Raw genomic sequence first — 26,696 nt, forward strand, 5'->3', positions numbered from 1 at the left:
AGCACACGCTGCTGTCAAGTGGTCACCAAAACCTGCACTGCAAACAAGCTAACAAGACAACTGCTTCATGCTGGCTTCTGACTTGTTTTTACCTTAAAATACATGGGGAAGATGTTTCTGATCCATTTTCCTGTCAGACACTAGTTCTTTGAAATATTTCTATTATATTCAGGTTTCAAAGTTACTTTCCCCCCCCCAAGTATTTTTTTTAAATCAGATTTTGGAAGTCTCTAGATTTCAGCAGTGCATCTTCCCCAAGATACACACTCGTACCCCTATGAGGACAGGTCATGCAGATACCATTCTTGAAGAAGTTGCAAAGACCACCCCTGACCTGGGCAGGCAGAATTTTTAATATAAAGGAGTTTGTTCAGGATGTTAATTACATGCATCAGGACAAGCCCTTCCTGCCCTGCAGAACCTATGCAGGAAGCAAGGCTCACAACAGCTGCTTTCCATCCTATAAATGCACTTGGCCATACCACTGCTCAGAATTGTGTACGTGTCTCTATATATGTCTCCACTCTGTGTTCACCGACTGCTGCTGTTTGCAGTCCCATTGAAGACATCTGGACCATTAAAAACCATGAACAAGAAAGTCAATCTGGACACAGATGGCACCCAGGTATCACAAACATGAACAACAATGCCTCCTCACCCCCCATCCCCCTCAAAAATGACTCAATCTAACACATATGTATGGTGCTGGAGGCGGGGCATATCCCTTCACCTTCTATCATTTTTTGGAGTAGCTGTATTTTAAAATTCAGATGTCTGTTGTGGTAGACAAGTGACATGCTGTTAGCTTTTAAAAATAAATTAATCGAAGGTCCTCCTTTGCACTACATCTTTCATACAAGAGCAGCGTGCATTTCATGAGGCACCGGACATTGCTGTAGAAGTCTTGGCAAAATAGGTATTAATGTGGTATTGGGCAAGGACCTGATTCGGACAACACCACAGGCTGATGGTTTTAGGAGTCTTCACATTAACATAGCTGTTTTGTCTACTTTAGGAGGTTCCCGATTGATTTCAGAAAACTTTCTGTTTGGAGTGTCAACTCCAAAGGAGCAGGTTGGGGACAGCAACTATGAGACGTAACGTGCTGAACCAGCCTAGGACTGCGCCAAGGCTCCAGTCCCAAGGCTTGCACAGCCCCGGGCATCATTCAGCCCACAAGCAGTTGCAAAGAGGAGGTGATGAAAACCAACCAGTTCAAAAGGGCCGGAACAAAAAGTTTCCAATGAAAAGATGTAATGTGCTAAAGTCTGTGCAGGACAGATTCCCAAGCATTCAGCATTAATTTGTTGATGTGGGGAGGATGAATAAAGGAAGGATGAAAGAGGAAAATACAACAGCCCTTTAATAATCCACAGCATTATAAGTATGCACAGCCATCTGGTGCTGTGAACTTCTATAACCCAGCTTTTCGAATGGAAATAGCCAGCCGATTTTCCCTGTACAAGCACTGAGTATTCAGCTAGAATCACAAAGTTACAGCAGCTACAAAAAAAAATAAACACAAAGCTTTTCCCTACAGCCAGGGATAGTGCTTCTAACTGTAATGCCCAGGGAAATAACTGGTATGTTAAAATGGGGTAATACCACATTTTAGCTTGGATCGCTTCACATCCATCTCTTAAAAATGCGTCAGCAAGTTACAGTTAGACATAGGGGACTTTAACCACTACCTTGAGTGAAGAATTGTATATTGAAAAATCTCAAGGTCAAGAGACCTGGACTCAGAAGAATACAGGTGAAAAGATGAGATCATCAAGTACAGACTGCTGGAGACTGCCATCAAAAAGGCAAGCAGGGGAAAGAGTCAGAAATTTCCTAAGGTATTGCTATAGCACCAGTTCACAACAGTATTTGCAGTAACTAAACTGGGAAATACCTTTTCCAATCTGTTTGTAACATCTGGGTATCCTGACATCTTCAGTGCTTTTATTCTCAAAAAGAAAACTCGAATTTGATCTGAATGATGTTCTCTCATTCTGAATTACTATCTTAAGAGATGTATCAGGTGAGAACTGGAACTGAAGCTAATACACATTTACCAATTCAGAGTAACAGTTTAACTAAGAAATGGTGGTCCCTGATAGGGAGGAAAAATCTTCCCCAGGGAAAAAGATCTTTTATCATGCCGATTAGTGCAGCAGGGAGGGGGGGTGAACAGATAAGCCAAAGATAACCTTCCACACACACACCCCCTCCTGCAGGCTTCAAGCTGTTGATGCGCAAGCCCTGGGTGCTTACAAGAGAATGAACAAGGGGGAGTAAATCCTAAGATAGTCTTAGCTGCTAGTCCAACCATGCCCTGGCTCCCCGGCTGTCGGCAGAGCACGGAGGCTCCTTTAACCTCCTCAAGTTCAAGCATCAAATGCAGCATGCAGACGAGAAGCTGTGCTGAAAACATCAGCAGTGCCCAGGCTCCAGCAGAAGAGCAGCACCTGCCCCACTGCCTAGCTTGCCTTTCCTTTCTGCCTTAGAGTCACTCTTTCCATTTTAATCAGAATCCAACCCAGGCATGGGTCAGAGGAGGTGAAATGCCCCTTCTTCTGTTCAAGCATTTCCTGAAAGTCCAGGTTTAGGTATCTAAGCACTTCCCAAGTTAGGCCAGTATGGCCCAATCTAATGACACTCCTGTTTCTCTCCCAGAAAGCAGTTTTGGGTAGGCAAGGTGGATATAAATTATTGCCACTTTGAAAATTTTAAAGTGCACAGAACATCAGGAGACACTAAAGTAGATTTGCTTGGTTTATCACAGTTCAATCCTGGATGACTGGTTTACAGTTGTCTTTCCTGGAACTACTTGGGACGTTTTTGTTAGAATCCGGAGCAGGACAATTGTTCTGGATCCCACTCCGCCACGTTTCTCCTTATTATCTTGTCAGTCTCTTTCAACATCCAAACTATTCTTTTCAACATCCAAACTGCTGAACAACAAAGTATGTCATTGAAACCACACCAAACTGCATATCCACAAGAAGGAAAAATTAAAGTAGCAAGGACAACTCAAACATCCCTAGCTTACACATAACTAATTCTGCAGCTATAATCTTACACCAATGTGTTTGGGTTTTTTTCCTGTTATATCCTACCCTGTTCTTTCCCACACTGTTTTTTTGCTTTTGTTTTTGTTTTCAAAAATGAGATCAGAAGTTTTCAGTTTCCTATGTGGAATCATACTAACTACTGTCAAGCCTGGCCATCCCCCAGTTCAAGAAGGATGTGGAGAAGATCCAGGTGAGGGCTGCCAAGATGGCATGGGGTCTGTGGTACATGGTCTCCAAGAAGTGGTGGAAGGAGCTGGCCTTGTTCAGTCTGGCAAAGAGAAGTCTGAGAGCAATCTAATAGCAGATTACACTTATTTGAAAATAGTTACAAGGATTACAGAGCCACACAGCAGGTCCAAACAATACAAGGGACAACAGGGAGAAGCTGCACCTTGGAAGGTTCCCATCAGGAAATACCAGGGGAAGGGTGGTGCAGCCCTGGAAAAGGTCACCAGGGAGGTGGGGGATCTCCATCCTTGAAGCCTTTCAAGACTCAGGAAGACAAAATCACAGCCAACATGATCTAGTATTGGCAACAGTCCCATCTCAAACTGAATGGGATTAGAGACCTCCAAACCTCTCTTGTAACCAAGGTTTCTATGATTCTAGTGCTTCTCCTCCCTGTCCCCAGCCAGTACTGTCATCTCCCCTCCATAGCAGCAGCACATCCCTCCTTCCTATACGCACCACTTCCCAGGCTCCATCCCACATGCTTAAGAGGGTCAAGTGTGCCACAGATGGTTCAGAAATAAACATGTGCTGATCAGCTCTCTGGATAAGTTTGGACTGATATTTAATTACCTTTCCTGCAGCAAGGATGTGAATTTAGTTCTCTCTCCTATAGAGCCACTGACTTTTATAAAATTCACAGAAACTTCAGGCCTTTGAATTCTGCACATTGCTCAAATTGGGCTGAAACTGACCTTAGAAGTTAAATGGCATAGTTCCACAAACTTTGCTTCCTTAGGAAATCAGGGTAAAACCAGCGCTGCAATGGACATTCAGGGACCATCCAATCCATCCCATGGTCCCCAAAGGATCCACTGCAGATGCATCATTCCTGACAGATGACTGCCTAACTTGTTCTTCAAGACAGCTTCAGCAATCCTCTGGGTAAATTTTAAGGAGCAGGAGACACTAGTGTTGTAAAAGGTCTAATGTGAATCTTTCTAAATGCAATTTAAGGCTCCTGTTCGACATAATCTGGAAAAGAAATTATTCTTTTTCCTCTTTGAAGCAGCATATTTGCAAACTGCCAGGACAACACCTTCTTTAGGCCAAACAGCCAAAATGTTTCAATCTTCTGGAGACTGTGGTTTTTTGACTCATGATTGTTTTTGTTGATCTTCTGTCAAGTCTCTCTGCTGGCCCTGCGGTGTTTTTGAAGTCCGCTGCCCAGAGGTGTCAGAGCTTCAGCTTGGCATGCTGCATCAGCCACTAAATGCAGCAGCATTATACCACACGCAGCCTCTCTTTCTGTTCATACGCCTCAGTATGTTCGTCTTTTTCCACAAGCGTGATATTACTGTCTCACATAATAGTTTGTGATTCATAGACAGATCCTTTGCTGAGAAGCCAACACCTCCTAATCTTCTGTTCTTCACCTATTTTTGTGCACTAACTTACTCTTATCTTTAAAAAAATTTGCACCTGCTATTGAATTGCTCAAATTTGTGAGGGCCATCTGGAATTAAATGCACTTTGCAGCCCTTCCAATTCAATGTCATCTGCAAATATAATGAACATACCCTTCCTTCCCTCAGCTGGGTTGGCCAATAAACCCCCAAATACCACTGGACCTTTGGCAATTTCTAGAGAACCACAGTCACTACATATTCTACTTTGTTGATGAGCCACTGGTAAGTAAATGCCAAGTTAACAAAATAGGTTTGGGGAAATAAAAGATTTGGTCCCCACACTCTCCCTGCTTCACCTGTGACAGATTATGAAAGTGCCGTACAGCAGAATCTGCCTGCTGGCTTCTGTCCCCAGAAAGACGGGAGAACATTATTTTCCTAGCCTGTAGGCAAAGGAGCTTTGCTCAGCTTGAAGGGCAGACAAGGACAAAATGATTTGTAGCAGTAAGGTGAGAAGCACAGTTTTTCCTAGTGCCAAACCCCCTCTCCCACGTACTCCTTGCCCATTGACACAGAAGATACCAGCTGATGCAGAGGACACATGAGGCAATACTGCTTGCCCAAAGCCAGGGAGAGGAGAAGGCTCCCCACTTTCAGAAGGGGAACACTTCAAATCCCGCCTCTCCTTTGCCTGCAGACATAGGTAATTCACCATCTCTGTTTGTTAAGAATGGTTATTGCACTTACTCATCGGATTTACCCATATTGACTATTTGGGAGCTCCATGTGCCTGGCACACATTCAGCACACACAGAAGGTTTCCAAAGCAAGGCTATCAAGTGCTACAGTGCATTTCCAAACAGGGATTTTTCAGAGACCATGGAACACTTTCATGAAATAGCAAAAAGATCCCTCCAAGGTCAGATCTATCCTTGCCAAGCCCCTGTGCCAAACACTGGAGGTACGAGAACTCCTACGAATTTTGGAAAATGAGTATTCCATGAAATGATTTTACATTCTCATCCAAGAGCCGAGCTAGTTTTCCTTAATTTTGCACTATCAGCCTCTTGAGCGAAATGGTAGCTTAAGAATGCCACCAAGAATTCCTGAAGCTTGTAAAGCTAAAAGCAAATGAAAAAACATATGAAGGACTAAGTGGAAAGAGATAAGAAACTGCAACTGACATATTCCTATCAGCATCTGATATAACAGTATGAGTCATCCCAGCTATAACAAGAAACCTTTCTTATGTCTGAGCTACATAACTGTTCTCAAAATGATCAGACTGCAAAAGAATCCCTTAGAAATTATTCTTCAGACATGGACAAAGATAGAAAACATGCAAATATTTTCCTTTTCAGACAGCTCAATTCTACCTTTTGTTAGATATGAAATCAAACTCTTCAGTTAATCACTCAAAGTGCCTGAAAGGCTGGGTGCATTTGAAGCATAGGGTGTGTCGTGCTGATGGAAGTTCATGAGCTATAGACACACAGCCAGGCATACGTCCACACCAGAAGTTAGGTGTACGCTGCATTAACAGTGGGTATCTCTTAATAGCCACCACCAGAACGTTCTGCCTCTCCTCAACTTGTCTGTGTGGCTCCCATTTCACCAATCAACACTAATCTGGTGTATTAGTAAAAGCTCAGTTTTCAGGAAAATCCATAAAAGCATCCACTTAAAATAACAAACATATTGGAAAACACACCTGGGATTTATATCTTAACACTCACTCAGGGCAGCAGGAGGGTGAAGCAGCAGGGTGGTGAGAACCAAGAGAGCAGAAGAGCCAGCCCTGAAACTCACACTCCAAAACAGGGAACTCTGATGCACCGCTGTTGGCTTGAGCCACCCCTTCCAGCTCAAAATAACTAACCCAGTTCCCTTGTGTCTAGCAGCCTGAAAGCTTCAACTACATTCTTGTCAGATTTAGGGATTTCAGGGATCAGGTAAAGAGACTACCAAGAAAACTCCACGCTTAGGAAGCACCTTTTTAGCCCTCCAGCTCAGCACCAACGGAAGCTCCTCAAAACAGTTTTTGCAGCTTAAAAGAGATCTTAACTACCTGAAATCAAAATCTTGACTTCCTATCTGTGTCATGTATGCTGGTTAACTCCTCCTTTGTCTCATCCCAGGGCAAGAGCACACTGCAACTGCTAAGGAAGTCCCAAATTTTGGTCAGAGGAAATCTGAGACATCTTTCAACAGCAGATTGTTCCAATATATCAGGTCCAACTGCCTCTCTGTAAAGCAGGGTGAATTACAGGCCACAAAATTATTTGCAACAAGGTGCATGCTTACAGCCCTTCTTTGCAGAACTCAGTTTTGATTAATTAAAACTAGCTTTTAACCTGCAGCAGAGACAGCAGCTGGAACTACAGCCAGATGCCAGCTCTTCAAAACCTCAAGTCTGGCACTCTGTCCAGCAAGGACAGAACAAGATGAGTGCTTGCACCTTAAGCTTTACTCCAGGAGCAGCTGAACTTCAAACACAGCTTTGCTCAGAAGCACAGACTCCCACCCCATAGTGATCACCTCCAGCAAAGGGGAGGAGAGGACAGCTGTTGTATTTAGAACAGGCCAGGTTTGCAGAGATCACCTCGCAAAGCCCATACAGCTGCAGTAAGCGATTACTCTTTCTCCCTCCCACGGTCTTGTAGGAAACTCAACTCTTCTACCACATTCAGGGATGGAAATCCAAGGCAGCAGCAAAGTGTTATCAGTCCTCCTGCATCCTCAATGCAACGTAGCCCATTTACAAGCCAGTGTTTCAACACTGCATATAGATGAGCTAGCACGGTCAAGCATAAACCATCCTCTCAATGACCAAGAGTAGTTTCTTGCAGATCGCAGCTCTTTCCACTGAAGAATTAACAGATACTCTCACTCGCTGAACCTTGGTCCTAAGCAAATGGGCATGTAGCAGCATGCCTTGCCACTCAAAATATACCTCCACTAAGGTATCAGAAAAACAACATATCTGAGCCACAGGTAGAAAGCAAAGGATTAAATCAGCCAAAGGTAAAAGAAGAAACTGCCTAGTCTATTTTTAGGGAACTGTGAAGGAGTCAAAGACACCAATGGCAGTTGATAGTTCAAATCCTTTTGGTTAATACTGTATGTTCTGCACAGAGGCAGCTTAATATTCTTTTTCTACCCTACAAATGTCTCTTTATCCCTACAACCCTAATTCTGCAGAAATACTGTTCCACCATTAACAGGATTTTATAGGGCCCAGAGATGCAGGAATGAAAATATAATGTGTCAAATCACAGCATTATTGCAAGTCCTTTTCCCTCAGATGTGGCTCCTGCCTTCCTCCATCCTTACAATAATTATGTGCCATATACTGTGCACCACTTTCCCAAACCCAGTCATTCACCCAAAAATCTTAACCAAAATGCTCAGCTGCTGCCTTTCACCCTGCCTTGAACCCACAGGTGCTACTGGTATGGAGAGCAGCCCTAGGGACAAGGGGCTGTCAATGAAATTACCGGGGAAACCCACATTCCTCTCCTCCACAGATATTTACTCCCTGCTTGCTTTGTTTCTAGGGTCTTTGAGGCTTAGACAGAGTTTCCACCCTGGGTTCCTCTGCTCGACATACCAGAATAAATCCAAGCATTACAGTGCAAACAAGCCACCACAGTAAAGCACATGGTGTCTCCACCTCATTGTTTCAATAAATGCTTCCAGACACAGAAACTGCAAACTCAAACTAAGGGAAAGCCCAGCCAACTCACCTGCCACAAGGCACCGACTCGGAAAATTCACTGACTGATGACATGCATAATTCTGTGAAATATAAACTCTTAACAGGGTGTTGCAGACTGTAGCTGTATGGAAATGAAAGATGTATGCAGAGAAAGATCAGCCCTCTCCTCGCTTACCCTACCCTGGAATTTGGAGTTATCTTCACAACTGAGTTGCAACATGAGCTGAAGTACATAGTAAAAAGGCAAAAGGAATGATTTTGAGAAAGGTCCATGTGACACAATAATTCCACCGGAGGAAACAACCTTCAATAAAATCTCAAGAAGCAGCCAAAGTGAAGGGGGATTGATTTTTAAATGCATATATTGGTTTCAAAGACCTTTTACCAGAAAAGGTGTTTCTTCACCTGTAAATAAAGTGTTTTCCAATACAGCACGCCTAAAGTTTTGCAGAAGCATGGTCACTGACACATGCAGGAGGTTGGAGGATTTTCCAGGTTTTAATTGAGCTTATCATGTTTCAGAGAGCCTAAGATGTCCACTCCTGCAGCAGGAGAGATCTGGACAAACACTTCAGCTCTCAGATGCCTACAGAGCAACACAAGTCCACATATATTTGCACCCACTAAGCCAGCGCATTAAAAGAAAAGAAAGAACAGAAGCTAAGAGAAGTACATTTATACATCTGGCCTCCGTGTTTTGTGGCAGGCTAGGAGAGGCACACTTTCATCCTGTTCAAGTGTGTCAGCTCTTCAAAGCAGAGCATAGTGCCCTTTTCAACAGAGAGCCATCTGCATCTCGCCAACACTCTTGTTGCTCTACTTAAAAATCACCATGTTCTCACAGCTGTATGAAATGCAAAAGCACATTCCTCTGTAAATTGATTTTTTTCTTTTTCCAGGCAAAGGGCTCAGCAATTTATATAAAAAACAATTCTTCCTTACACAGAAAAAAAAATTCTCTAATTTTTTAGAAAAAAATGCATGCATTTAACTATAGGACTATTGTAAAACACTTCTACCATCTAATGTGGCTCACAGGAAAAAAACAGAGCAGCTACTGTAAGTAAAAAACTCTTCCTTCCCCCAAGAAGGCTAAAATACGGTCCCAGAGACTTGTATGATCATGCAAATAAGTATAGCAATTGTGGTTTAAAACGTTGCCTTCAGCTGCCCTGTCCCTGTTTTCCTAGTTATGCTATATTTCAACAGCTTGGGACACTCAAACTCCAGGGAAAAGACTGAAAAATCAGCCACCCTGCTGGTTTGAAACCTCTCCTCTCTTCTGGCATAAAGATCAGAGGCCAAGGTGACAACTGCATCTTGCAAAAGCCTCTAATGGGTCTAAACACTGGCAGGGAGCTGGAGTCCCTATGAGCGAGGGTTCCCCCTGCATCTGGACCCTCCCAGGCACTGAGCCAACAGAGAACTTCCAGAAGAATTAAGGTGGCTTTGCAAAGACCTCCTTTTAGAGCAAAGGGCAGCACAAGACACCCTGCAAAGGTAATTCGTCAATAAATGGGAGACACATACTACCTTTCCTGGTCTCTTGTAGATACATGACTTCATCTCCTGTATTAAAAAAAAAAAATTTAGGACCAATGGGAATGTTAGAGGGCAGTGGTGCTTCTCTGCTCCTGGCAATTTTTTAAATCTGCTTTGAATCTTTTCCAGAAGACATACTCTAGTCCAAACTCGGGGCAGCCAGGCTGCCTATTGCCCATCTTAAACAGGAGATGTACTTGGAGGAAATAACCAGGAGAGTTTTCCCCCTGTCAAGGCAGTTGCTACCCTATAACCAATTTAATTAGCATATAACATATTACACAAAGCTTTATGATACATAACAAAGCTATGGTTATGAACTGCAGGAAAAAACTTGGACAAATTTCTGGGGCAAACAAAGCATAAAATAGAAAATAAAACTAATACATTATAAAACACTTTATGTTTTTCTAAATTTTTTTTTTCCCCTGAAGTGGTTTACTTCTTGTCATCAAAACAACAAAAGGTGGATTTATTTTTTTTTTAAATTACATAGGCATATGTAATTAATTCTAAGTACCACAAGTGCAAACAGACAGGAGCCATTCCAGGACTGGCAGACAGTCAAGGATCACACCTGCTGCAGCATCAATGCAAAACTTACTGTTCTTTAAAAATCTACACCCAAAATTTGAGAATGTTTGTCCTATGCTGACTGAGCTCTCCTGCAAAGTGATAGGGATTGTGGAGAGATGTTTTCTGTGATATGCAAGTATAATTTTTTCCTCTCCTACAGGAAATTAGTTTCTACACTAAAATACAAGTATGCAAGATAGAAAGTTGGGTTGTTTTTCTTTCCTGTGGATCTCTCCCACTACACATTTCCATGTGCAACTTTTAGGGGAAGGAGTTTACCAAGAATAATTGCTGTTTCTTTTTATTGCTTGTGCCTTTTTTAGAACAAGTTTGTCATTTGACAGAAAATCCGACCACAGTCCTCATAATACAATCACTGATGTGTCCCTTTGGAGAAGAATAGACGATTCAGTAACCGGTTCCCAACCAAGTCAGAAGCAGCTTGGGTTCAAGCTCTAACCCATTCTCTCTCAGAAAGCCGAATAAATGCATGAAATTTAAGATTAAAAGTTGACAAGACTGTCATCTGTCTACTCCATTACGTGTCATGAGGGATTTGAGGGGTCACAAGTCCTCTGCAGTCTTTTAACCAGCCTCCACAATGAGAATAATTACAAGAATACTTTGGAAATGCTCTGCAGACATACCAACCAACATACTTGGGGTAAGAACTCATCCTGTAAGCATTCATCAGCTGGTTCGAAATTGCTTTTCATATTTTTATCTTGCTCTCTGCCAGGTAGCACCTAACAGCGCAGGCATACAGTTTGTTTGCTAATGCACTGCCACCACTCTTCATTCTTCCTGCTTCTGGTATCACCTGCAGGCAGGGAAAACTGTTTGGGGAGAAAGTGTTTTGCTTCTTTACTTATGTGGACCGAGTTAGTTATTATGGGAACACCATTCACGCTACTCCACTCATCTCCTACTAGGGTAACTTGTTTTTCATGTAATTAAGTGCATTCTTCCAGCCTGAATCTATCTATAGCAGTACCTGCAGAGTTTACTCAATACCTGCATTTAACTCCCAGCTTCCAACTCCAAGCTAGGATAGATGATTGTTAAGGTACTGAATGCTCAAGAAGAGAAACAGGAAACGCTATGCACATACAAATACCGCACATTAAGCCTCTCCTTTGGTTTGCTCTGAGGCCATCTGTGCTGCAAATTTCTTTTTAGCATTAAAACTTTTAGTACTTGCTTCTTGGTTGCCTTTGACCAAGATTTGGAGGAGTTGTTGATATGCAGGAAGGCAGAACTGCCATCCAGAAGAATCTCAGCTAGCTGGGATCTAACTGCATCTGCCAGTACTCTCAGGGCAGTTAGAGATGATGACACCACACCAGATGTCTCAGAGATGCTCAGTGGAAAAGCAAGCAGTGACTGTCAACCTGCAACCAGCTAAATTCTCACTGGATGGTAAGGAAAAGCACATTTCCCACGAGGTGAGGGCAGCCCCGGGACAGAGCCCAGAGAGCTGGTCCATCTATATCCTTGTAAACTTTCAAGGCTTGAGTGAACAAGGTGCTAAGCAACCTCATCTAGCTTTAAATTTAGCCCTGCTCTGAACAGGGGTTTGGACCAGAGTCTTGCTGAGGTCACTTTGTGCCTAAATCTTCCCATAATTTTAAGTTTAGTGGTATGCATTGCAACACTGTACTGCAGCAAGCCAGAGCAACTGTTTGTTGATGCAGTCTGGACTGGCGCTTGCCAGTCTGCTGCAAAATAAAAAGCAGAACTAATTCATGAATGCCATCAATTTCTTCATAAAAGTTATCACAAATAATGGCATATAGATTTAGAAATAGGCGCTTTATCTGACATAACCTCAATAGGTGCCATTGCTACAAAAAGTATTATAAAATTGCTACTTACATTATTTTTATGTGCATCTTGGTTATTTTTCCATATTATGACCCATGTAACCCATGTATATGAACAAGTCTCCAGTCTTGCTGGTTATCCTAGGAAGCTGCTATCTGTGCCAGGGACAGTCTAACAGACCACAGCACTCCCTTTCAGCATTACGATCTTTGCTAACAAACAGCCACAGACCAGGTGAACCTAGGTTGCAAAGGAGCCTAGGTAGAAAGCACAGGTAACCCAAATAAAGAGATGGAGAAGAAATCTGGGTGGATGTGGCCAAGGAAACGCGCTATGCAAGAAATGTGCAGCAGAGATCTGTGTGTGTGAGAACAGAGCAAGAGCATACTTGTCAAGTCAGAAGAAAGGGATGCTGCAAAGGTTCAGACTTAAAATGAGAGCCTGGCTGAAGGGTTTGCTGTTTAGATAGAGAGAAAAGGCCAGTTTTTAAATGAAGAATGAGCAAGCCTTAAAAATTAGACTTTGGTGAAGACCCGCAAGAATCCTCAGTTTGAAGGGGACATGTTTCTAAACATGCCTTCACATGAAAGGCACTCATGTTCCTGAAACTACAGAAGGGATTATATTCCATGTGAAGTCAGTGGGGAAAGGCACCACACACTCACGGGACCAATAAGAACCACTTAAACACTTAGACACAGGGCTATAGCAGCCATCCCCAAAATTGCTGTCACCCTTGCACATCTGACAGTAGAAGCAACAAGGAAGACAGCATCTTAGGATGTTGTTGGGAGTGCAAAGAAATTAAGTAAGCAGAACTCTAAACAGCAACACTAGCAAGCGGAGCTATCAAAGAATGAAGCGATCATATTAAGGGCACCAGGGAGCAAGCCAGCCAGGCAGGACGACTAGATAGGTTCTGTGTTCATGCTTCAAATCTGAATGAGTCACAAGCAGAATGCAACTCACACCACATTTTCCTTTATAGATGTATAATGTCAAGACAGACTCATTCCTCCCAAGGGGAAAAAAAACCCCAAACATTTCTGCAGGAGAAGGGGGAGTTAAACTAATTTTCTCGTCTGCAGTATGCACTTTTTATTACCACTTCGTCTGTATATGTTGCCTGCTTTTTCACCTACCTACAGAGGAACTCCAGCACCGGGTCGTAATTAAAGAGTTCAAGAACATTCCCATTTAAAAGGAAATGTTTACCGTCCTCACTTTTTACATGTCTAACCTTTCCAAAGGAGTATTATACAGCAAGCAAAATTAGCCCGTGGGAGTTGATAAGCCTTGGGATTGATTTTCGATTCTCAAACTCAGCTGAAATAATGCTGCGTCCAAACCACAAGTCAAAACCACATGAGACATGCAGTACCTGCTCCATCAATGTCCGATGGGACCGCTGAACACCCCCAGCACATAGGCAGGTGTCCCAAATGCTGCACCCATAACCTCAGAGCACTATCTGCTCTGCAGGCTGCCTATTACTTGGCTCAGTAACTCTTGGGAGTGGATGAAGCCCCCAACTGAGGAATGAAATGAGAGAAGGAAAGACTAGCACCTCTAACAGGACTGAAGGTTATGGGATCAAAGATCTAGTCAGTCCAGTATGGTGCCTTCAACATCAGCTGACAGCAGATACAGAGGGAGAGCCCAAGAAAACAGTCCCTCTGTTGCGATTAACACCCCCCGCCATGCTCTCAACCCTCAAAAATTTGTGTCTTAGGGACCTCTTTGTCCATACTTGAGACTTTTTAGCGTCACTCTCTCCATCGATTTGTCTTCCATGAATTTGTCCAGTTGCTCTTTGAACTTAGGCAAACTTCTAAGGTCCACAGCCCTCGTTTTCACCATCTGAGGAACTTGGTATCATCAGTGACTGTGCAGCTTCATTAGCAAACTCTGTCCTGATCACTTCTGGGCAGAAGGAAACAGATCCTTCAAACTTCACTGTTTTTTTCCTTCCCCGTGGAACTGACCACATATTTTAACTTTATGCTCATCTTCAGCGGATTGCTGATCCATGGAAAGGCCACTATTGCATTACAGCTGCAAAGTTCCCTCAAGAGCCTTTGGCGAGGAACTTCTATTAAACACCACTGGCAAATTTAAGCAAGCCACACAAAACCAGATCATCTCTCTGCATGGCTGCTAAGTCCCTTGCAGAGCTCCTACAGACTTGCATGCGCAGCTTCCTTCATATATCAAACACGTCTCTCCTTACATCACATTTATCAATGTATCCACTAGCACCATTATTTAGAACAAGCTTTTTGATTTTAAACTGATTAAGAAATGTTCCCACACCAGCACACACCAACCTTACCCATGGTGAACATACCACAAAAAGCTGATTCTGTTTTATGAATAGAAAAACAGACTACATGGGGAAATTATTTGCCCAGATCAGAAATCAAAACCAGAACAATCCATAAACCCTAGCTCAGTTTCCCAATTTAATCATAACATATATTATCTTCCACTTCTTCCAGCAAGTTTTCCAGGTGTGTAAAGCAACATAAAAGTATCAGCATTCAACAGAGGGACAAGCTTTGAAATAGAACCAGGGCAAGCCTGTCCTAGCAAGATAATGATGGTCCAATGTTCATTTCTGCACTTTCAAATTCAAAGGAAACTGTGAATGGAATTCCAGCTTTATTCCTCAGACAAATTTTTAAGCTACAAAGAGATCCCCAGAAATCAGTTTTATCCCCAAGATTTCAATTAAAATATTGCCAAATCTTTTTAGTGAGTTCTAACAAAACAAGTGAAAGAGAATGACTTTGTAGCAGGCTACATCAAATGCAGTCTCAATAGTCCATGTAGCCCACCTAACCCTTACTCAGAGATCCTCAGAAAAAAAGCATACCAAGTGACAAAGCCAGCTTTTCTTCATTCCTCACCCTACCCATTACTCCAAGCAGCTCGGAAAGTACAGAAGGAGATACAAGAGATAATCAGAGCAGTGATGTCAGCAGTACCTGAATAAGCTATTATGGGAGACCTCTCCTATTGATCTGCTAATAGCCTCCTCAAACAGACCTCACACTCCAGGAACAGGAGAGCTGTGGTAAGAGGGTCCCAGTCAGAAAGCAATTACACTAGCTGGACATGAGCTCACTTGTTTTTCAAGAAGATGGAGCTAATTCTCAGGTCAGCATGCATCTTGGCTTTTGTTCCTCTCTCAATACAGCTTTGTCCTCTCTGACCAGGTTTTGAGGGCAGACCTTTCAAAAAGTGGGACTTGGCACTGATTTTCAGCAAACTCACAGGTACTGCTGCTGTATGACATGGTATGCAATACAGTTCGGAAGATGGCTCCCTCCTCCTCTACTGAAACTTGTCTGAGCTGCACAGCTCTGGGCACTTTACTTCGCAGCCTTCTTTTAACATTTCCTCTTCCATTTCACATCATCAAAGTTCATATTACAGAGAACAAAAGCAGCCATTCCCATGAAAACTCCGCTTCCGCATCTATCCATGACAGACACTTTCTGCATCAGTCGAGTATTCTGCCCATTCTTGTTCCAAATAAATCAGAATTTATGGCTCCTGCCATTTCCATTAGTCTGACAAACTTATCAATCTGACATCTTCCCACTTCCCACACAAGAAAAGGAGAGCAATTTTTTGTGAACATCAGAATTTTGGAAGCATTTAAAAGTCCAGAAGATGGCCTTAAGAAAGCTGGCAACGTTGTGGGAAACATGCCAGGCACCTCTAAATCTCTGGTTCACTTTGTTTTCACCTAGAATTTATTCACAACGTGGACAGACTGTTACTGCATCTCCTGCCAATACCTGGCTACAGTCAAACATGCCTGCAATTTAGGGGCATAGGCTTAATTACATGGGTAAATTAAAGCATCCATTTTCCCTGGCTCTAGAAGAACAGAAAGCATCTGGGCAAAAGATACAGGCTACTGGCTGACACATATTTGCTTTCCAAGCAGTAAAACATCTACAGCTTTCCAAAATAACCACTCATGTCACACATAGTATCCGTAACAGCCTCCTAAAGTATGTAATTTGCACTGGGATGACAAGTAAAATGCTTCAGGCTTGTGCACTGACACTTTCAAAATATATAGTCTAATGCTTTCTCTGTGGCACATGCTACCTTTGTGTATACAACCTACAAGCATCCAGCGGCCCTAGTTGCAATGAATTCATAGAATTTCTTAAAATAATTCATTTCTGGCACAAGGACCAAAGATCATCAAATTGAATTACCCCAGGGAATGCCCAAAACAGTTACTCTCTATTCACTCTCCCTATTCTGCCTATGGCTGTACCAAGTTTGGTCAGAGGTCCCTCTCAAACATTTATTTTTCTGGAGGAAGGGCCCTAGTCTGTTTACTTGTTCTTCAAATGGAAGCCAGTCCATACCTTTGATTATTCATGGTGCTCTTCTTCATATGCTTTTCAATTCTGTACTTTTTTCCAGCAGAAGCAGAACTGCACTCAATATTCAAGTGCAGGTGCATGACAGACATGGCATAGCAAGGACACCTGCAATAGTAACACTAATTCCTAAGATCAATCGGCTTTTGATCATGAGTATCAAGATGATATTTAGAAGTGTTTAACTTCAAATTGTTTCTTCTGAAGAGCAAGAAGCACCTTCAGGGCCTACGATCATTTACAGAAAAGTCAAACTGCCCATCTTCCCATAGGACCAGTTCAAGTTTGTCTACACCAAACATCAGTCAATTTCATGCAGTCTCCCACTACTTCCTCAGCTTTGTTTTTAACCTCAACAGCACCACTTGTTGGATGTCAAACCTGTATCCCACCACTTGCTTCTAAGACTCCAGAATTACCACATTTCACAATAACGGGCAGAACCTGTCGTGGATAGCATGCTAAACTTAATTAAAAAATCTGCAAAAAGGTAAAAACAGCAAGTGACAAAGTTGAATGACAGTCATAAAATTCAATGTCACTAAACACAAGCTCTCACACTGAGGAGTGGAGACATTAGAGGGAATGCATCAAATTATGTAGACACGATGACCTCCCTGAATCAGCCATTAACACTCAGGAAACCTCTTGGGAGTCACAGCAGACCACTCTTTACATCATCAGCCAAATACTCAGAGGTGTCAAAGACACAGTATCAGAAACCCTATGGGAAGAAGTACTGAACAACCAGAGAGACCTTTCTGTGCCACGACACAAAGCCACGGTGCTCACGTATCGTCCCATCCTAAAGATTACAAGTAGCCTGGAGGAGGGTAACAGCAAAAAAACAAATATATATGGAATATATTCCATAGGAGGCACTAAACACAGATAGGTCTTCAACCTCAAAAAAAGCAGGAATCTAAAGCAGTATAAATATAACTGACAAGCGGACATGGAAAAGTTACTCACTAGTTTCTCAAGTAATGGGGATTAAGGAGATGTATGTAGAAAAATAGCAGTTAAACGAGCAGAGGCAAATAAAAACTAAGAGAAGGGAACACCTTTTCCATGTGTTTTTTAAATAAACTATGGAACTCATTATCACAGAATGTTACAGAGGTTAAAAAAAAAAAAAAAGGCAGATCCCCAAAGGGAAAAAGCAAATTCAGAGTCAATGGCCTCACTGGCCTTCTGACACCTTGAGGCACAGGGCCGACACAGAACTAGGGAAGCAAAATAAAAGGGAGAACTTACACACACACACAAAAAAAAAAAACCCAAACCCACCATGCTGCTTCTTCAAAATGAAAGAACTGGAAGGAGAGAAGAAAAACTAATGGCCAAGATGAACACAATGGAGTGAGCTAAAAAGGACCAAACCTGAGTTTGGCCAAGTAATCTAGAAAGCTTTGAACTCTGCTGTCTAAACCAGGCTGAACCAAACCAGCACCTACTGACTGCTTGAATGGGAGGTGCATGCACTTGAAATGCCTTTGTGAAAGACTGAAAGAGTTAACATCTCAAACATTGCAGTGGGGCAAGTTCTGCTTAACGACTAACAAACTGAAGCCCCACATGCGCAAGCCCACCGGAACTGGACCCCTCAGCTGACTGAACCAATGCTGGACCCAGGACCAGGGAAATCTTTCCCTTCTCTCTCTCTTTCCCTTTTCCTTTTCCATAATCCCTACACCTCATCCCTTTAGACATAAACTGTTGACCAAGTCTGGGACTAAGAGCCATTCCAGCTGCCTCTAGGCTCCTCTCTGAGAAGGAGTCTAGAAAGGAAGGGGGTCTGTTCTGAACCTCGTGACTCAACGGGAGAGCTCTCCTTTTTGTCTTCCCTGAAGTGATTCCCAGGTAAGCAAGGTCTGTACTTGGTGATGCATGGTTAGCACACGTTACACAGTTTACTGACAGTTTCATGCCAATTTTTGTTGTGAGCATACCAATTTTTGTGGTGAGCATGCCAATTCTTGTTGTGAGCGAATAAAAGTGGAGTATTGTGAGTTAAAGGATCCCTGGTGTCGTTCCACCTTAATTGTGACCTGGGAATCAGCAAACCTGAGTCGTCATCCTGAGAAACTGGGACATGACAGCCTTCTGCTACGCAACAAACAGGAGTGAACTGGCCTTTTGACATGAGAAAAAACATTTCTAACATACCTACTACCACTGGTTATAAGCTAATGAGGACTTTCCCTTTCAGTGTGACTCTGCAGACGTTAACATGCGGCTGGTAATTAATCTATTTCTGCATTAGGATAACCAGACTGCATTCTTAAAACTCTACAGCTGGTTAACAAATCATATTAACATGGCAAATTAACAAAAGAAACAAAGGCTGCCAAAGTCAGCTGAAGCTTGGAGTTCAAGGAAGCAGTTGATAGAATACTTTTGACAAGAAACTAATCAGTTTCTGAAGGAAGTAATACACTTGGTCCAGAAGGTGCCAAATTTGGGGGTTTATGATTCCTCACTTTTGTGCCTCCTCTGCATATCAGGACTTTCTGAGGAGTGCTCACAGGAAGAATTCACAAGATTCACAAAAGTGTCAAATCTGGGCTCTCCTCAGTGGCTTCCTATGCAAATGCCAATATTCCTCAGTTTCATTTAACTGGGATATTCCAACTTTTAACACAAGCTGGCCTGACAGCTTTAAAGTATAAAAGACTTACTGACACCTCTGAATGTCCTTCAGAGAGTGATTTATTATTTTTAAACACAATCCTAAAGCAGCTTAATGTGTTTAAAAACTTAACATGTTAGTCCTTCCATCCATCATTAAAATACCAACACACCTGTCACACCTAAAAATTTGAGATCATTAATTTATTCAGGTTTTTGACAGTTACTTTACCATGAGTTCAGAATCATAAACTTAGCTGCTCATTAATATTTTCCCAGTGGGCTTTATCTCACAAAGTCATGGCATTCAGTGAGGGATATAGGCAGAAATGCAACTTGCAAATTTGGATACCCCCACTTTCTGTAAGTGTGTTTCTTAGTGAGGGTATGCCTACACTTGGCAATTGTGCTGGTAAGGCAGCTGACTGGTAACTGAGATCTCCCACCAGGACTAGAAGCAAGTCAGCAGGAGCTGTGTCAGCCTGGCACCCAGCCATTCTGCAGAGTGATGGGACTCTGGGAGGGTCGGGGCACCCATCTTCTGCCTAAAATCTAACCCCCAAGCTTCCTCTTTTCGTAGTTATCTAAGAAAACTACCCTTTAATCCTCTACTTTGTCACATACTAAGCTCAGGAGACAATGCAGACCAATTTCAGAAATGCTCACATCTCCAGCTAGATTTAAGAAGCCTCTCTGTCTGCCATAACCTTACCTTTCAGCAAAGGTATTTTTCAGACTACACTTGGATTTGTATCAGAGATCAGACTAGTTATGTACATTTCAAACACTCACCCTGGCACAAGTTTCATCAGTGAAGCATCAAACAGCAGCTTACCACAGCTAAGGTCTCCCCAGCTAGAAACCCACAAGCATCCCAGTTCTGTCAATCCCTCCAGTTCTGCTCTACAGGAAGAGATCTCCTCTTTCTCTAGATACACAGTTTTTCAAAGGAGCTCACTATGCTGCACTGGGAGCAGTTTTGGAAAGCAGACAGAAAACAGGAAAGGATTTTAAAAGCTAGAATCACAGATTTTTTTTTTAACCCTGGTCATGTTATCACCCTGCACATGACAGCCAGCTTCTCGTCATCACGAAGAGCCATCTACGGAGAGCTTCTTGTTTGACTTCCCCTCACCATAACCTCAGCACACTCACCTCGCCTGAATAACTGTATTTTCCTTTCAGGATCTGGCGATATAAGCGCGTGCGGTTGTCATCTTCAAAGGGCATAGTGCCGCTCAGGAGAATGTACGAGATAACACCCAGTGCCCACATGTCCACAGAGTTCGTGTACGGCTTCCTGACCAGGATCTCGGGAGCAATGTACTCTGGGGTCCCACACGTGGTTTTCATCAGGCAGTCATCTCCCTTCTTCCGAGCACTTGCCAGTCCAAAGTCCGTTATCATGATTTTGGAATCTGTTCCTGGATGGTAGTACAGCAGATTCTCTGGTTTTAAGTCCCGGTGCGTGATACCCAGCGTATGCAAGTACTTCACACCATCTAACACCATCTGCAGCACACGCGTAGCATCTCTCTCGGTGAAGGAACCTTTAGCAATGATTCGATCAAACAGTTCTCCTCCGGTCGCCAATTCCATCACCATGTACACACGGTCCTGGGTCTCAAACACCTCAATAAGCTGGATGATATTGGTGTGCCGAACCCGCCGTAGCACACTAAGCTCCGACTCACACACTTCCCTTCCCTCACGGTATTTGGTCTCTATCATCTTGATTGCGTAGGGCTGCTTGGTAGCCTTGTGTTCCACCCGTACAACACGGCTAAAACTCCCTCTCCCGATCAGAGCTTTAATGTCATACTTGGCTGTCACTCTGGGGTCAAATTTGGCACGGTATTTAGCCACTTTGTTCTTGCGAGGTTCAGGCTGGTCCACGTGGGCAGGGAGGTGGTTCCCAGGATATGGACTAGTGTGACGCGGAGGTGAGGGAGAGCCAGCTTTGATGACAGTCCCACAGTCATCTTTGATGAAATGCCTGTATATGTCACTGTGGCCTGTGTAAGGTTCGACTTTTTTAACCAGGTCTAGCTGCACATCTTTGGGGGGCTCGGGAAGCACTTTGCTTGTCCCACAGCCCATCACTGAATGGTGTTAATTCTCTATCAAGGCATTTTCCCGGGGCAGCATCAGCAGCAACCACATCCAGGGCAACGCCCACATTTGAACCTTAGGAAATAACGAGAAGAAACAGAGAGACAGGAATCAGCGTAGCAAAGGTTCAAACAGGAACAAAATACAAGTGGTTCACATCTCAATGGAGCCATGCTACCACAAACTAAGAGTGTGGGATCTTCACTGTACTATACTACAGAGCATGCACAGTGTTCCGTTGCTTTCATCACAAGCTAGTGAAGATAGTGCCTATAAAAACACAGTCATGGTCAGAACAGAAGTCTGTGGAAATCACACAGTATCTCTTTATTGAACATAGTTTGTTTAATGCTCCCAGCTGAGCACTGAATCACAGAGTCGCAGAATGGCTGAGGTTGGAAGGAACCTCTGGAGGTCACCTCGTCCAGCCCCAATTACTTAATAAAAATCAAATTAAGGAAAGAGACGAGCACTTTCCTTAATTTTGTTTAATCTGCTCAACTTTGTAAGGCAGCAGCCACTCCAAATCTTATAGTTTTGAAATTTCTCACTAGAAACTCCACAAAGTATCTCAGCAACTTGTTCACTTAACAAATCTTCCTAAGATTTTCTTTATATTGAAGTTGTACCGGTGTCTTAAACCTCTCACTACTTTGCTCCTGGGGATCAATTAAACTGCGCAGGAGGCAGGGAATACAGAGGCAGGGAATACCTTACTGGTTTTAAGATGCATTTTACCAATTAACTCACTGCATCCCCTGCAAAAAGGCAGGCCTTACTTAACCAGAGCAGCTTCTAGCTAGCAATTCCCTCACCCTCCAAACCTTAAGAAATCAAGGTGGGCTTTGGCGTATTTTAACATCCTCACCCAGCTTTGCTTTCTCTTGCATCTTCGGGTACCAAGTGGCACTTCTGGTTTTTCATATGGAGCTGGGTGTAGGCAGTGGAAGTGGTATTTCTACCAGCTTTTCCAGACTAGAGCAAAAGGAGGTCTTGCTCATCATACTGTAGAGCAGCAGAACCAAATCAGCAGCACTTCAGCAAGCCTTTAGGGGCTGATTAAAACAGCATGACTGGCTAGGAGATGGAGACACTGCCTGGATGTGCTCTGGCAGTTAGCCAACAGTTTTAAATTTCTACTCTTTGGCTCGGAGCCCATCAATACAGTGCCTGAGCCTTCACAGGCAGCTACAGAAAAGCTGTTAGCCTTGAAATGTAATTGTACGCCTTACCATCACCAAGCGTATCTTCACTCATTCACCACCTCTCCAAGCAACTATTCAGCATGAACAGCAGAAAGGGAACCCCAGCTGGTCTTCCATCAGGAGAATTACGTGGAGAAACAAGACAGATTTTAGAGAGACACCCAGAAGAAGTTTAGACTCTACATCCAATCTGGAGAGAAAACAAGGCTTTAGTTAAGACTCAATTTTAAATCAGACATCATCAAAGTAACTTCTCATGGAATACCTCCTGGCAGCAGCGCAAAGTTAAGCACACCAACCATGCACAAACATGACTATACTAAGGTGCAAGCAGTAGAAATAAAAAACAACTTCATAGAAACCTTAACTGACTTTCACTAAGGGCTATCTTGTAACTGGATATACATTCAGATTAAAGTACCGTGACAAAAAGCAAGTAAAATACTATAGCTAGTCCTGAATAATGCCTCTCGTGGAGAGTTTTTCCCAGCATTATTCTTCCTTTACACATATTAAGTTCACAGAGAAATGGCATGAGAGCACCTGCAAACAGAGTAATTCCACACGCTGAGAAGCACTTGTGTAAAATGTCCCACCCATAAACAAAACCAATGAGAAGGATCAAACACTTGAAAACATCGTATATAAAACTGCTATTAACTGAGATCAGGCATGAACCACCAGTATGTCAACGGCTCTTCCCCGTACGTGTAAGGGTCTCAGTGAAGCCTATAGAAACCCAGAGCTGCATGCCACAGCCAGCAACAAAATGCTTAGCCCCATGTCAGAGCAGATGGCAACACTCCTGTGTAATAATCACCGAGAGTTTGGGAGAAGGAACTAACATGTTAGAGAAACAAGGCATTACAAGGCCCCTCTGAGCAGGAAATCACACACTCTGCGGGTGCCAAACTATTTGAGAGAGGACAGAACACCTGAGCTGGGGTTATAAGTAAGGAGGAGGAACATGGGGTTTATGCTTCAGTATCTACCCACTTCTCTCCTTGGACAACCCACATGTTACATCCTGCAGCTCAGCAGGGCAACACCTCAGCTCTTGCTGATTCAGAAGCTTCTCCACCTCTCCAAAAATAATCAGGGCCTGAATGGTTTAATACCTGAGGGTTTCCCTGTGGATAAGGGGTGTCAGCCACCCAAATAACCCACCTGAGGCCTAGCAGGCCTTCCACCACCAATTAATTATCTCACAACTTGAAGCTATTTAATTTCATTTTTCTATGAGATACCAGTAAGGAAATTTGAAGATACTAGCTGTTAACTGCATTAAGAAATGCTCACACACAGTAACCTTCAAATCACACCTATGCCAACACAGCATGTCTGAAAGCACCTTACCTTTAGTTTTACTAATAACTCTCAAACGTGCCTCTTACTGCCTGACACAAATCTGGTATTACCAGTCACCCGGCTGGCAGTGTAAGCCTTTAGTGGGTTTCTGTGGGGAAACTCAGGGCTGGGCTGCTACAGCACTGCAGGCAGCTGTGCCAGAGCCGGTGGCAGGCCAGAATCGGTCGAACCAACCGGCATTTCCAAAACTCGGGTCGTTTTTCATCGCTCGGCCCCAACTAGGCCGTTTTTTCCCTATCCTTTCCGGGGAGGGCACCCAGGGCCGGGCCGGGCCGGTGCCGGTAGCTGGTCCGGCGGCAGGCTCAGCTCCAGGCCTGGGAAGCACCGCGCCCGTCCCGGTGAGGGGACGCTCCGGGAGGCGGTCAGGGCTCCCTCCCCGGCCCGCCCGTAGCCGCGGCCCAGCGCCCCGGGCAGGGGCAGGGCTGAGGGGCCGGGGCCCGCCGCGCCCGCGCCTCCCGGGCCGCACCGCTGTCGCGCCGCGGGACGAGCCGCCAGCGCCCCGGCAGGGAGGAGAAGGGAGGGGCGGCCGGAGCCGGGGCGGCCGGAACCAGAGCTGCCGGGCCGGGCGGAGCGGGCGGTCCCGGGCGGCGGCCGCTCCCACACTCACCTCGGCCCGCTCCGGCCCGCGGTTCGGCGCCGCCTCCTGACGTCATCCCCGAGCGCCGGGGACGCCCGAAGGGGCGGGGACACGGCGCCCGTCGATTGGCGGAGGAGGCGGCGGCGGGCGGGGCCCCGGCGGGGAGGGGGGAAGGAGCGCTGTTCCGCCGTCCCGCTCTCTACCGCCCCCTGCCGGGGCCGCCGGGAACACGCCCCCTCCCACCTCCCGCCCCCCGCCCCCCGCCCCCCCGCCTCCGGACCCCCCTCAGTCCCACGGGGCCCGGGACCCCCCTCAGCTCTACGGGCCCCAGCAGCCCCACAGGGACCGGGACCCTCTTCGGCCCCACAGGGCCCTGGGACCCCCTCAGCCCCATGGGTCCCAGGGACCACCCCCCCCCCTCAGCCCCATGAGCTGCAGCACCCCGCTTGGCCCCACAAGGCCTGGGACCCCCCTCTTAGCCCCGTGGGTCCCAGGCCCCCCTCAGCCCCACGGGCGAAGCAGGAGGCCCCCTGGGCAGGCATGGTGTTCCCGCTCCCCACACTCCTGCCTCTGAGGGGCGGCCATGGTGACCCGCTGCCTGAGGAAGGATGGCTCCTCACCTCCTTTTGGGAGCCAAACCCAGCCCAAAGGGATCCCCAGCAGCGCCTGGGAGAGCTGCTCCCACCGAGGGCTCCCTGCTGGGCTGCGGAGCTCTGGAAAAACACTCCCTTTGCAAGAAAACCGCCCGGAAGCGTCGGTCCCTTTTCCTTGGCAGGGAAAACCAGGTCCCTGTGGGTTAGCTCTTGTGCACAACAGAATAACGAGGCACATTCCTTCCTCCTTTCTCTTGCCCAGCTACTAAGTGCCACAAAACCCACAAAGCTTGCTTGGTAACTGCTGGTGGACTTTCTTCCTAATACCCTTTCCCCTTCCTTAAACCAAACACTCCACGTTTCAGCCCTAGATGACCTGAAAGTAGCAGGGCGCAGGATGACACCTTCTTGCAGAGATGCTGACAGCACTTCTTGCTCTGGGGAAGGTACCATCGGGCTTGTTTTCTAGGCTGCTGTCGCGTCATTCCTGACACAGTTTGGGTGGAGAGGGGCTATTTTCACAGTCCTACCATGCTTTTAAATATAGCTGGTTTTATTTTAATGGTCCTGGGCTCTAGGCGTTTAAAATGCGTAGTAAGTCATACTGTAATAAAAGTTATACCTGCTGATGCACACTATTGTCATCAGCTTCTTTCCCATGTCATTCCAGAGACGGTATGGAAATGCATCACAGGTCTGAGAAGGGGCTGCTTGGGCTATGCTCGGTGGCTCTGGTGAGTTGTACAGTTTCCTGCAAGGGAAATTAGCTGGTTCTTGTTGTCCCACACAGTAATGGTGCTGCTGGTACTTTTTCAGCTCTATAACCTCCCAGTTTTCTTTCTGGAGATGTTTCCACAGCCACACATCCCCCACACTGTCCCTGGGAGGTGGCTTAGCCTGTGCCCGATGTAAAACCTTGCACGTGTCCCTATTAAAGCTGATACCCTTATTTTAGGCTGTTTCTCAAGGTCATCCCAGCTTGGTGCCACCAGCAAATTAAAAAGTGTGCGCCTCTCCTTGTCAGCTTGGCTGCTACAGATGGGCGTACAGCACCAGGCTGCCTCACCTTGGCCACAGCTGCTCGGACAGGGATAACCGCTCTGCAAGCATGGCTTTCCCTCAGGGTTTTGCATCTTCTGTTAGTCACTTCCTCACAGCTTTGTTTCCCAGACGGTTCATGAGAACATCAAATGAGGCAGTTACAGGTCCATCACCACCGCTAATTGTCAGGACAAAACTGTCAAAGAGCCAACACGAATCAAACTCTTGGGCCAGAAGCATGGACTTCTGAGAACTTCAATCAGAGCGGCTTTTGCTTGTATTATTTATGCCATGGTAGTTCTCCAAGACCCACTGGAGCCAAGAGAACGTCACACCAGACATCCGTGTGAAGCCAACATACCCACTCTGCAGACTACCCAGGGACGAGGCCAGAAGGACCCGTACCTCACTGCAGAAGGTCTGGGGGAAGTGTGAAACCTGTGATGGAGCTTGAGAGCAGGCAG

The 26,696-nt window shown here is 44.9% G+C and overlaps 1 protein-coding gene across 2 annotated transcripts in view; it reads right to left on the reverse strand.

Moving 5' to 3' along the window:
- Nucleotides 1–24,676, reverse strand: part of PSKH1 (protein serine kinase H1) — a 39,258-nt gene extending 14,582 nt beyond the window's left edge. The window contains exons 1-3 of one of the 2 annotated variants that reach the window (XM_075040496.1): nt 24,629–24,676; nt 22,681–22,843; nt 20,492–21,523 (exon numbers count right to left, since the gene is read on the reverse strand). In XM_075040496.1, coding sequence (XP_074896597.1) covers nt 20,492–21,436 — 945 coding nt within the window. In that variant the 5' untranslated portion in view covers nt 21,437–21,523; nt 22,681–22,843; nt 24,629–24,676. The other variant, XM_075040495.1, reaches the window with a different exon arrangement.
- Between the last annotated feature and the right edge of the window lie 2,020 nt (nt 24,677–26,696).

The sequence above is a fragment of the Buteo buteo genome, chromosome 11 (genome assembly GCF_964188355.1).
Source record: "Buteo buteo chromosome 11, bButBut1.hap1.1, whole genome shotgun sequence".
Classification (NCBI taxonomy): Eukaryota; Metazoa; Chordata; class Aves; order Accipitriformes; family Accipitridae; genus Buteo; species Buteo buteo.